The 13981-nt window shown below is 45.6% G+C and overlaps 1 protein-coding gene across 6 annotated transcripts in view; it reads right to left on the minus strand.

Annotated features, from left to right (window-relative positions):
- The window catches only part of SYCP2L (synaptonemal complex protein 2 like), a 1177754-nt gene that overhangs the window by 1025815 nt on the left and 137958 nt on the right, over positions 1-13981 (minus strand). For all 6 annotated transcript variants that reach the window (XM_085606974.1, XM_085606977.1, XM_085606975.1 and 3 more), the window contains exons 2-3: positions 13375-13512; positions 13164-13282 (exon numbers count right to left, since the gene is read on the minus strand). In XM_085606974.1, the coding sequence (XP_085463100.1) occupies positions 13164-13282; positions 13375-13512 (257 nt within the window). The remainder of the gene's footprint in view (positions 1-13163; positions 13283-13374; positions 13513-13981) is intronic.

Here is a 13981-nt window from a genome sequence, read left to right on the forward strand (position 1 = left end):
TTTTAAGCACTGGGTGTTTGTCCTGCGCTGGAAAATCAAGGCGAATGGCACCATGTGCAGCGCAAGAGGGCACTGCTTCTCTTCTGCCGCTCGAGAATATTTTCTACTCGAGCTACAACTTTCTCAACGTGAACAGAAGGTTTCTCAATGCGAGCGGTCGTGACCACCCGCCATCACCCGCATTGAGAAATCTCACCGGGAGGTGGATTTTTCTTGATCCCGCTCGCCAATTTGACGTTGGGGAGTACGTACAAGGAAAAATCTCGCCGGCAGGTGGATTTTCCTCACTCGTGCTCACCAACTTGACTTTGGGGAGCACGAGCAAGGAAAAAAACTCTGCTCCAATATGCAGAGTGGATTTTTTCGGAACTCCGGGTGCCAAGCAAAGCACGGAAAACTCTACAAACATGTCAATGCTCACGTCAATGTGACTGGACTTCCGCAGGCAAGAAAACATAAGTTGTGTTGCAGGACATGCTTGCGACACCAAAACAAGCTGGATTAATATACACTTGTTTGCCACTCTGAGGATGGAAGAGAATCTCCTGAGCCCACAATCTGCTATTGACACCCGTACGTTACACCAGAATATTGTGGAACCAAAAGGTGGCTGCGGTAGTTATAGATCTACCTCCTGTGCTCTGACATCAGTGAAATCTGAAAGTATGGGAGCAATGGAGAAAACATCCAGTAAATGCTAAAGACCACAGTGGCCAGACTCTAGTCAATGCTGTTTCAACTGGCAGCAAAAGTTTAAGTCGTAAGGGAGGTAGAGGGACAACAATGCTAGCACGGTGCAGAGGGACAAAACACTAAACTGTTGGTAGAGGGCACAATACTTAAGCAACCGCAGCCAGAGGGCCTTTGCAACCTCTTCTTGTGAAAAGGGTGCTTCAGGCACCAGCACCAATGCCACACCCAGGATGCCCTTCCACAGGGTGATTGTAGTTGGAGTCTTTAACTTCGTAGATCCTGCAAGCAACCAGGTGGTGTCGTCCATGTCCATTCCAAAGCGTCAATCTTCTATTTATCCTGAACCTCAAGCAAGCTGGGCAGCATATTTGAATCAGTTGAAATGATTGGGAAACAAATCAAATACATAGTGCTCCTCTCAGCAGCACTGGATATCATGGGAGAAAGAAGCCCTGGCATTTTCTCAATCTGAATGAGGCCTGGGATTGGTTAGAGGAGTGGCTCCCAGTTCGTGGCCCACATCCAGTCAAATACACATCAGGATCAGACTGTGAGAGGGGGCAACAGTCCAACTTTATCCCCTGCTGTGCTTAATACCCTCTCACTGAAAGCAACTGAACATCTTTTATACCTTGGTGTGGTCAGTTGGCAACCTCTCCCAAATGGGGACCATGACTCCTGGAGGCAGCTGAGCCGGAAAGAATTGGACAACATGGGTACTAGCTAAGTCGGCATAACCATTCATGGTAAAACAGCCATGGGCAGAATCCAGGCGTTATTACCCAGGGAGGACCTGGCTTGGCAGTTCAGGCTGTACCCATGGGGAGCAGGGTCAAGACTGATTTGCATATGGCTGGGTCAAAAATGGGGTGGCATGGTGAGCAAAAGAACGATGGATTTAACCCAGATCTCTTGACTGGGTGTGAATGTTTTGATTTGTTACACATTCTGTCCATCAATTGTGTGTCTTATTTTTACCCAGCATTACTGAGAGAACGGGCTGGGCAAACACTAGCAGTGTTCATATATCTTCCACTTGGTCTCTCCAGGACTTGCACTTCAAGTCCAAGAAAACTACTACTATACATCCCAGAGGAAATCCTAAAATTTGGGGACTCTGGTGTGTACAACCAGTGATAAGGGAGATAGAATAGGGCAGTAGTTACTATGGGGCCCGGAGATAGAGAGTCAAAAATGGATACCTTTGCTGGGGCCTTTGGCTTGCCGGACATTGAAGAAGCGAAATCACCCCTTCAGCAACACTCATTTCATTCAAATGTGAAAAATTAACAAGACTAGACTACTTGCTAGTTCTTAAGACCTGTGCCTCCAAATTTAGAGTCACATCTCTGATCGGTCTCCCTTAATAAAGCCATTTAACTCCAAAGTTTCCCCATGGTTGGTGAGACTAGACCTTGGATACCTGGGAACTTGAGGCTAGACCAGTAACGCAACACGTGTCCTCCACACTAAAGAACATTTAGGGTTGGCCCAATCCACAACAACTTTGGGTGGGGGAGGGGACTTCAAACACTTTCTTGATTGCTCAGAGACCATTCCCAGAATCCAAGAAAAGGAGTGCTCTTATAGGAGCAAACCGTAACAAGGAGAAACTCCGGTTAGAAAACCACGGAGAATACTACAACAGAACTGACACACAAAGTAATGGTTAAGAATGAAAAAGTAGGGATAGGGAAGTGGGTGGCAAGACCGACAAGTTACTAGATTGGATCAGGACAAGGAAACTGGAGACTAGATGGATACAGGGAGTCGAATGCAGACAGCGAGGTGATAATTGACTTAGACTGGTCCCAAATGTTTGCATGTTATCCCTGACCTCAAACTACTGCTAAATATACATAAAAAGAAAATGGAGAAAAATATATTTAACAGACCATCCATTGTGGCAATGAACCCCAGATGCCTGGGAGAGCCTAGATGGACAGCCCAATGTTAGAAAAAAAATCGTTAATGCTTTACCTCAAATGAAGAGCTGCAAGGTCCCAGGCCCAAAAAACATTGCGATTAAACTCTTGAGAAGTCTATGAAACAAGGTTTACATCCTCATCATTCACATGCTGCAGGAAGAAAGAGAAGATGGATGTCTTCCCCTGGATCTACATCTGGCTGCTATTTTATTGGTTCATAAGGTGGGGAAGCCCTCTTGTGCCTCCTCCAGGAAGATTTCCCTCCTAAACAAGGAGATGATAAACTCCTCGAAAATGATCTTTTCAAGGCAATACAAACACGGATCTCCACGACCAAACGCTACTCATACCGTTTACATCTTCCAAGCATAATCCCAGATATCTTTGTGACTGTATAGCTGACACAAATTTACTTGAATCTGCGGGGAGTCCATCATTGGATGAACCATAGGCATTTGATTCAGGTGAATGGCCATTTCTCATCGCAGTACTACTGTGACTGGACTTTGATCCAGGACTGTCTCAGGGATCTTGCCTCTATATTCTTGCCCCAGATCTAGAGTAAAGGTGAATGGAAAGCGGTCAGTGCTTCCATTAAAATGTGGCACAATACAGGTGTCCCCTCTCCCTACTACTCTTTTCCCTTGTTCTCGAACACCAAGCGTCTTCGGATCAGGAAGGAAGCCCTAATCAGAGGCAGGAGATTAAATCTGTAGTGGTATTGTCGCATGTGTAGAGGTGACATAGTAGACGTAGCCAAGTAGTATCTTTGAAGAATATTTATTAAGTCCATAAGATCTGTGGTAATAGCCCCACCAGGAGCAGCCTGCAGGCTGCTCAGCCCATCTTCCAACTGTCAACACTCACACCAGGCACCCAAGCATTCCACACATGCCTATCACACTAGCATTCCATACAGAACACTCACAATGGCTGAGCAGCTAGTAACTAGGTAAAAGGGAACATTATAAACATGACATGAAGATACTAAATTAGGAGGAAAGAAGAATGAAAAGATTCAAACAAACTATCATCATCCTCCTCCTTTAATATTGAAACAAAAAGAAAGGTTGTGAACATACAGCTAGCTCGCAGACAAAGAGTGAGACACCACATGAAAAGACTTGTGAACACATGTTAAGAGAGTAAAGAGAATAAAGCACCCCAGAACTCTAACACTATGGGCAACTGCACCCAAGAAAGTACTCCTCGTGTAAGGAACCAAACCATAGTAACGGTGGAGGAAGGGACTAAAACCCAACCTACCACCCCTCATGTAAGGGACACATACGAAAATTGGACTATAACCCATAACAAACTGTGTAAATGGGACTGAGACCCATTAAGTCATCCCTCTAGACAGGGGAGAATAACCTATAAACCTCCCTCATGTAAGGGTGAAGCACATTTAGAATATGACAAACAACCTGCGTTGTATGGGACTAACACCCATAAGGACAAGTGCAGTACAAGAAGACTACACAACATGAACAAAGTGCAGCACAAGATGGCTTACGCACACACTATGTCCACGTGAAGCACAGGGTGACTTACACATGTTGGTGACATGATTATACAGAGCGTTAGATGGGACTACCACCCATGAACTGTGGTGAAAGAGGAGAAGACCCCCCCCTTAAGCCACCCCTAATGTAAGGGAAAAGTGACTTACAACATGGAAATGGGACTAAAACCCATTCCAAGAATAAAAGGGGAAGCAAACCCTTTAGCCACCCCTCTTGTAAAGATATAGTGGCTTACAATGTGGACATAGAACAAATGCTCATAAACAAACCCATGTGTGACCTCTCACCTGTGAAATGTTAGACAAACTACACACAGGTCACACGTACCACATATAAAGTGACATTTTAAATATATGTGAATTGTTGAAACTCAACTGGACGTAAAAAAAAACCGAAACAAATCTAATTTCACAAGCATATTAATGCAGGACAACAGATCACACATGCACCACAACCGCAATTCAAACATCCTGACATGCAGGAATGCATTGAGCAGAAGACTATAAACAATCCAGCACAAGGGATAATTCATTAACCCAGCAAGCAAAAACACTGAAAACTCTGAAGTATGGACACTATGCAAGTCCAATGTCTTCCTAGACTGATAAAAAACATAAATTTCCAGTTCCTTGAATGTTCCCAATAAAATACATTTGAATGAAGCAGAAGTTTGATTACACCAAACTCCATTACCGGCAAACACCAAAACGAAAACTTGATGACGTCCAGGTAAAGAAGGATACCACTCGATATCCAACATTCCCAGCGTCAACCAGCAGATGCTCGGATTCCAAAGTGTAGTGTGAGTAGACTCCGCTGAGGTGCATGTAGAAACAGACCTCTAGAACACACACAGCTCGCCAGGAATCCGGACATGCTAGACGATCTCTCACACAAGGCTGGATGAGAACAATGGCTAAACACAAGATGGTGGCACGCTGAATAGACGCATGCCGAGTGGCTCCATGCACGTGCAAGCCGAAAACGTCTTGAGGCAGCGCGCATACGTGTCAACCTACAGAGACATCAGCAAAGTCTCTTCGGCTACTCCACGCGACCGTCGTTGAGCAGGTAAGCTTCACATGCAAAAATTGGCTCGTGCACAGTTTTGAAATGGCACAGTGGTATTTAAACTGCCCTCCCAAGTAGAAAGTCATGGTGAAAACAAAATTACATGAATCAAACAACTCACCACAATGAATTTCAGACCATTGATGGCCCCCTCCTGAAACGTAATTGACATCGTGCGTCAATAAAATAAACCACAGTTGTTTGTAATTGAAACGCCACCTAGAAAACAGCTTCAACTTGTGCAAACTAAGAATGTTCAAGCAGCATACATAAAAACAAATTGCCACACTCGTAGAACTTCTTCCAGATTACTAGGAATACTTGAGCACGCCATTGAACAGGCACAAGCTGACATTCTGAAGAGCAGAAGCCGCTGCAAATACTTATTGAAGTGAAAATAAAACCAGTCCCAAAAGACGTAAAAGAGTGCAGTGTTAAAACAGGAAACACAACTCGCTAATCTTTAGTCAAACTGTATTTTGTAGAGCTCAATGCTTCTTTAAAGTCCAACAATAGTTATGTTTGTGAGCAAAGCACGCCTGGGCTTGGGCTGTCCAGTGTGAGGTACACTAATGGGGCTGCGAGGCGTGCTGCTCCAGTTTCTTTTGTAGATTCTTTAGTTTCATCACTTCCTCCAGGAAGTCTACTGATGTTGTACATGTGATCACTTGTGACCTACTACTTCTGAGATTTTTACCGTGCGCTGTCTGCGCTTGAAATTGCTGTAGCCGCTTTCCAACATGAAGACCTCCTGTAAACTTAGGGGCTTATTTACAAGCCCCTTGCCCCACCCTTACGTCACTTTTCCCATGTTAAAAATGACACAAAGGTGGCGCAAGGGGTTTGTTAAATCTGCCCCTCTATCTTTAGCTTCCATAAAACCACTTGTAGAGCGTGAGAACCCCCAGATCGTCGCCAAAATGTAGTGGTATTCTCCCATGCACAGAGGTGTCATAGTAAACGTAGCCAAGTAGTATCTTTGAAGAGTATTTATCAAGTCCATAAGATCTGTGGTAACAGCACCAGCAGGCGCAGCCTGCTAGCTGCTCAGCCCATCTTCCAACTGTTAACACTTACACCAGGCACCCAGGTATTCCATACATGTCCATCACACTAACATTCCATACAGAACACTCACAGTGGCTGAGCAGCTAGGAACTAGGTAAAAGGGAACATTATAAACATGACATGAAGATACTACAAAATCCTCACTGAGAAGACATATCACTGTACGCACACAAAGTGCTTCTATACTGGCAGACTCTGCCTCAATTTAATGACTTAAAAGTTGTAGATAGTAGTGAAGGATATTCAAGGTTTCATTCAAAAGGCTAAATGGATAATGTTACCACTTAATGTGCCCTTTTTCAAGTATGGGAACAAGGTTTCCAAAACCAGGACATTTTTATCACTGAGAAGAATGAGGAAGTCATGGGGAAGAACCCGACCCCTCCCTCCCTTCTGGTAGGTACTCAGCGAAGTGAAGCACTGAAGGGCACTTTCTCTCGCACTAACAGCAAAAAGTGCACTATATAAAAAGACAGCCCTGCCTAGATTTCGGTATGTGATCTAAAACACCCCATTTTGGGTACCAGATACTTATTTTACAAGAACCGGAGATGTACACCCCTCCTCACTGCCCAACCCCCCGCCCAAGGAACAGAAATATGGCACAGATCACCCTTCAGATTCCATGCACTGGCACAGCTCTGACAATCTATGAAGGGACTACTGGGCTTCACAAATTGTGAAATTCAACAACTAGGCATGTGCGTCCAAGGAAAAGCCTGAAATTACAACACAGTCAGGCCTTGGGAGATTGAGGCCAGCCCAAGCACACAGAGAGGAAAAGTCCCAGGCACATTACCAGAAATCTCTGACCACCGAGATTACCTGCTTAACCAGAAGATAAACAAACTACAAAAGGACCTGAAGAGATTCGATAGGGAGAAAATCTATCCCTATACAAAAGAGGATTTCCAACCCACAGAGACCGACACAATCTCTGACGATGGATCATCCACGTCCAACCGTTCAGGTCACTCTTCGGGTAGCAACTCGAGTAACAATAGCTGGGGTCGTCGTTCCAACCCGCAGGGTCTATTACCACCACCACTAGGGCCACCACCTTTTTATGGTTTCCCGCCCCAACCATTCCCACAACACGGACCCATGTGGTACCCACCATACAACCCACTACAACAGGGTTTTCAGCAACCGTTCCTCCATAACCCTCCTCCACCTTTTCAGAACAGAGGCAGGGGCAGAGGCAGAGGAAGAAGAAGAGGGAACAAACAGGTACATTGGCAAGATCCGGACAACCAACAGAGAACAACGAGAAGCATGGCACAACACCAACAAAAAAACTGATCGTCAACCTGTCTTCGAGACCTCTGAGCACCGACGAGACCACAGCCTTGGAACTAGGACTTGGGTTTGTGCCCACCCCACAGGAGGATAACTTCAGAACCAACGAGGAAACTGCATCAACTGTTTCGCAAAGTGAGACTGAGGGCCTTTTTCAAAGACAACCAAACACAGACTGAGGACGACACTGGCCTGAGACCTCCGTCGAAATTCACCCCCAGCGCTGGTATGGTCCCACACGAGGTCCTCACTTTCGAAAAAGCTGTCCTCAAGGAGGTTAACCGACTAGAACCTCCTAACGCCTACAACAACTTCCCCAAAAAACTACGGAGGGCGGTGACTACCCTTCAGAATGATGATTCCATCATAATAAAACCTGCGGACAAAGGGGGAGCCACTGTGATCCTCGACATACAGGATTATGAGAAGGAGTGCTTGCGCCAACTCAACAACACTGAGTACTACGAGATTCTAGAGACCGATCCTACTTCAAGGCTACTGAATCAGATCAGGACCATGGTCAACGAAGCAGCCACAGAGGGATGGATCACCTCAAAAGAAGCAGCCTTTCTGGTGAATTCGTCTCCTAGGATACCCTACTTCTACCTTCTACCCAAAATTCATAAGGGGGTTACCCCTTGCCCCGGCCGTCCGATCGTGTCAGGGATAGGCTCCCTTCTGGAACCCTTGAGTCAGTTCAGTGACTTCTTTTTGCGCCCTTTGGTCCAGGCCACTCCAGCTTACCTGAAAGACACCAGAGATGTGCTCAACCTCATCCAAACCATCAATGATGAAAACACTGAGGAAATCAACTTACTGCTCACATTGGATGTGGAAGCACTGTATACAAATATCCCGCAGGAAGCAACCATCGAAGTGGTAAGCAGTCTGTTACATAACTCAGAACTTCCAACTTCGACACCGGCAAGCTTCATCTCGGCCCTCATTACCCTTGCTCTCACTAACAACTATTTTATGTACAAAACCACCATCTACCACCAGGTACAAGGGACCAGCATGGGGAGCACTTTTGCGCCGAGCTTGGCGGGACTGTACATGTCACACTTTGAGGCCAACCACATCTTCACAGACGCCAACCCATTTCATCGACATATGGTCACTTGGAAACGGTATATAGACGATGTGCTGATCCTATGGAGAGGACAGGCATCTAAGACAATAAAATTCTTTGAGTGGATCAACAATCTGGACCCCCATTTACGCTTCACCATGACTTCCAGTGACGAGAAAATCCCCTTCCTGGACCTATTGATCCAACTAGAAAATGGGATACTTCACACCAGCACGTACAAAAAAGAGACTGACTGCAACAGCCTCCTGAGCTTTAAGAGCCACCACCCTAAAGCTCTACGGGAGAACCTACCCTATGGCCAATTTCTCAGGATCAGGCGAAATTGCAGCAAACTACAGGATTTTGAGAGACAAGCCTACACCCTATCTGACAATCTGGCGAAGAGGCACTATCCAGTAAAAGTAATTAACCAAGCCAAAAAACGGGCTAGAAACAACACTCGTGAGGGCCTCCTGGAAACAAGAGAGCCCGAGACCAACAACGTGATCACCTGCGTCACAACCTTTACCCCACTCTCCAACAAAATTAAAAAAATCATCAACCGCAACTGGAAAATCATCAATAGTGATACACTTAACATCCCAGCACCTCGGTTTGCCTTCAAAAGAACCAGCAATTTGAGAGACCAACTGATCAATACACGGCCACGCCAGAAACCAGCGAGAATAGAGAACACTCTCTGGGATTTGCCAGCAGTCAAGGGGCACTACCCATGTGGCTCATGCAGTGCTTGCACCACGACACGACACACGAAAGTCTTAGAAATTGGCGAGCTGAAGTGGGAACAAAGGAAGCACACGAATTGTAACACCACAAATTGTGTATACTTGATCTCGTGTCCCTGCGAACTTTACTATGTAGGCATGACCACCAGACCCATCAAAACTAGGATCAGCGAACACAAAAGTACCATCAGACGAGCGCGCGCAGCCACAAAACTGACAAACCACTTTCTGGAAAAAGGACACCCGTGCGAAGCGATCCTTTGGACCATTCTGGAATCCAACAATAACTGGAGTAGTGAGTCGCTCTTTAGGCGTGAACAACGCTGGGTGCACCGTCTGCACACAGACACCCAGGGGCTTAATGACGATATCCCATGGACTGAGCTCTGACATTGACACTGTTGTGTGCATGTACTATGTGTAAACCGCTCTACACCAGCCTGAAGCAACATAACTGAATAATTAGTGTGTCACATTAGCGTTTAGGTGCACTGCTCAATTGAAAACATTAGCCTGCAACGGATGTGAACTTTCACACCTTTTACACCCGTGAGCAACTTCACATATGCCCCCGCCCACATACCATCACCTCCTCGACCCGGGCAATCTTACAGGATGGGCAGACAATGTCACACCCATGTTTTACCACTTTTTTGTGATCTGGTCTTTGGCTCCTGGCTTTACATTTTGTAAACAAGGCCCGCATGCGCTAGTAACTAACACACACCACGCATGCGCCAAAAGCACCTCCTCACGCATGCTCAAGAGAACACTGGAAACATCTTAGTTCACCGCGCATGCGCAGCTCCGGCCTTCCGTGCCGTCAGAACCGGAAACAGGTACCTCCTTCAATCACGGGGCTCAGTCTTTAAATACAATGGGGAAGGCAAACAACATTCACCTTCGAGCAGGCGTCAGGACCGGGCAGGTTTCCAGTGCCGTCACCTGAGCAGCCCGTGAGTATGATTCGAGGCTACCCAGATCACTACGTAAGCAAAATCTCCTGCTCTACAAACGGCTATGATGTAAGTTAAATCTAACGCCTCACTTTTGTTCTTTTTACCCTTTGGGTATTTCCTACTGTTATGCTTTCTTTCCAACTTACAGCCCTAGATGGTGTGGGCCTCCTACGCCGCTTTTTAAACTCAAGGAGCAACTCCAGCTCCTACTTTAGGTAAGATTACTCTAAATGCACCTTTCTGTGTTGTAACTACGATTCGAGTTGGACATACAACACACGTGTCTACTTGACTCTCCCAGTGGATGACACGCCGGGTGAGCCCGTTGCACAGCCAGGTTGGAGGTGTCTGGGCCCCGCGGGGTACAGCAGTTTACCTATCAAACCTCTAGCTGGGTTCTGTGACCGCCACCGGGGCCCGGGACCAACCACATCTTGACTGGCATGGGACCACACCCACGCCTCCTCGCTCCTATAGAAATCTGAGAATAGCCTGGGCTTCAGGGTGCACGACATTATGACTGTCTCATTGTAAAAGTGTGATCTCTCAGGATCACTATGTACTTATGCGGACCGACAAGGCCAGTCCGCATATGTTTTTAACTTCTGCATTTCTCCTTCTTTTATCTTCCCTTTGATCTAGGTCTAATTCAAAGGGGGCATAACATACCTCTCCCTGCAGACACCACCTGTTTAGGAGACACTAAACCCCCCCCCACCTTTAATTGCCGAGTGGGAGGGCGATATTTTACCCCCCGCCACTACACATAGTCTGGGCACCTCTCCCCACACTATTCACCTCTACTGGTCCTGATGAAGCGCCCCGGATCATTTTGACCACCACTAGGCGCGAAACATGTCGACCATTTGACCTGTACCTTTAGTTACTACTAAACACATCACGTTTTAATTAGTAACACTTTTTGCCACGTATTTTAATGTACCAAGGGTACCTTCTTATTAAACTAGCTTCCCTGGTAACCCTTAGGTATTTTTATTCCTGCACACACCACTAGCACCACTGACCTTGGTACTTCCCCTCCACATACCCGCATGCACCAAACGGCAGCGCTCTTAAAAGATCTCCGCTAAAGAGACCCTTCGGGGGACCCGTAGGGCATTGCACCGCCGGCCCGACGAGGAGCACCGCCCGATGATGAAGCATGACATCCCTCGGGATGTGTGAGGGCAACATGAGACACTCATGCTGTCTCCCCCCTTCCTAAGTACCCCACCCTAGACCTCTATCATATAGATCCTTCTCTTTACTTTCTCTCTGTTGAGGTACGGTCTGGGTTGATTTTCAATCAGACCGACCCTGGAACAGTGCCTTACAGTAATTACCCACATTACCAGATACCACTAGGGCCATTATTTTGGTATGGATAACAGCAACTCATAGAATTGGCTGTTGTGGGATAATGAAGATTAATGCATCTCTGGTACTTTGCTGCATTCCACGACCTGTGAACTATGACAGGGTGACGCAAATATGTCGTAATAAGAATAACGAAGTTAGTGGACACATAGGGTCACAACTGCTCTAAAACGTTTATAATGCTTTATGAGGAATTTGCTGACTCCCAAAACCTTAACTACCCACGGGTAAAGTATGCATAAACAAAATACTGAACACTTTACATGATGTAAAAAGATGACTCCCCATCGGAATATAGGCCACTGTTGGCGCCATTACAGAGATAAGCAATATGCTTACTCTATAGGACTTTGGTGAAACAACTCCAACAAATAATGGGAGCACTAAAAACTAGAAAGGATATGGACGTTTGGACTTTGGACAAAGGGGAGTGCAACACAGCAAGTATGTACCGAGGGACGGCCACCGTTGGGTCCGGACTCAGAGTGATCAATTAAAATACTACACAGATTTATTAAACACAGCAACAATTAGTTAACATGGGGGGACGAACAACAAAATATGTCTGAGGATGCGGGTCAGTCAGTACCTTGCTCCATAAATTATGGGATTGCCCAAAAGTTCAGACTTTTAAGGAGGACAGGGTAAAAAAATATTCATCTAGGCTACTGGGAACCCCTATAGAGCTATCAGCAATATAGTGGCCACCCAATTCCCCCAACCTAGGACATCTGGTGCCAGGATATGGATTAATGCAAGATGGCAGAGAAGGTGTGCTACAAAAGCCGCAGCTATGCAGATGATAGTCTATGTGCCCATTTCTGTTCCAGCTGAATACCCATTAACATTAGACCAATGTGGATCACACCCTAATTCGTCAATCGAAATGGGGACAGAGGTGGCAAATAGTTGTGACCGAAGCCAGGCCTCTTTTCGTGCCCTAGTTTAAGCGTTTGGGGTTAATCTGTATGGAACAACGCTGTAAAATGTGCTCAGAATATTGCTTTTCTCCCCTTCCATGCTCAAGAACCATTCGCAGTCCCTCTTGCCGCAGTAGCCTGCTGGCCTACAGGAGTGATGACTGGGCATCTGAAAGGTTGCGGTTGAGCATGGTACAAAGGAGGCAAGCCAGGAACACTTAATTTCCCGACCCGTTTTGCGCAGGTCAAAACTGTATCACAACATTCTGGCTTTGAGACTAAGTCTAAAGGTAATGGTGCTAAGGACCACCAGTAATAGAGTTACTATTGCAAGTAAGGTTTACTTTAATGCCTCCTATCTATGTGCAAATTCAAGAGATTTTGAAGGCTGTCCTAGAAGGCTTATTGTATGTTGGCCAGACCATTCCAATTCAGATGTTTAAATGCAATACAATTATCAATCTCCATCCAAAATCTACTTAGTTTATTTGCATGCATGTACTTATCTTTGAAACCAGTCCCTGTTCAATCAAAGTTGCACTTTCTCGGAAATTAAGCTTGCAGAACTGTTGAATGCATTGCAAAATCCTAGACACGTGGCCAAATGCATTCCTGTCCAGCTCCTAGGAAAAAGTGTTGAACAAAATCATTCAGAGAACCAGCTAAATGCTAACATCTGTTTCAGGCGTAGAGAGCACTAGCAAAGAAAACTTACCTTATTCATCATTTTATCGAGTGTTGTCAACAGGACCTTGCTAAGTTTTGGGCTTGGATTCTCATTATTTTCTTTTATCAATTCATTAAGTGTTTGCAGATCACTGCACTGGAATACAGTATTTATAAACTTTTCAAGCTGAAAAGAAATGAAAACAAAATATATTCACTTCAATAGCTTGCATAAATCAAAGTGTTGAAAATAAGTCACCCTACTAAGAAAAACTTTGATTGACGTACATATTAATGTAATTAGTCTCGTCTTAATCAGGTCAGAGGTACAAATTGTTCTAATAATTCCGGGCCCGACTCAGAAAGCTTTATTCCTGGCGTATGCAAGCCTAACACCTGGAAATTCATGTTTAATTCAAACAGTCTTCAATAGGCCTGTGTGGTGAACTCTGCTCCGTTCGCTGAGTTTTCCGTGCTCCACTGAGCACACAGAGTTCTGAAAAACTCAGCTCTGTAGAACAGAGTTTTTCCCTCATTCACCACCATTAAGTTGGCGAGCACCATCAAGGAATATACAAGGAAAGACCACCTCCCAGCAAGATATCTCAACATGAGGGGGTGGGTCGCAGATGGTTGCGACCGCTTGTGTTGAAAAA

Source organism: Triturus cristatus, chromosome 5_2 (genome assembly GCF_964204655.1).
Source record: "Triturus cristatus chromosome 5_2, aTriCri1.1, whole genome shotgun sequence".
In the NCBI taxonomy this organism is placed as follows: Eukaryota; Metazoa; Chordata; class Amphibia; order Caudata; family Salamandridae; genus Triturus; species Triturus cristatus.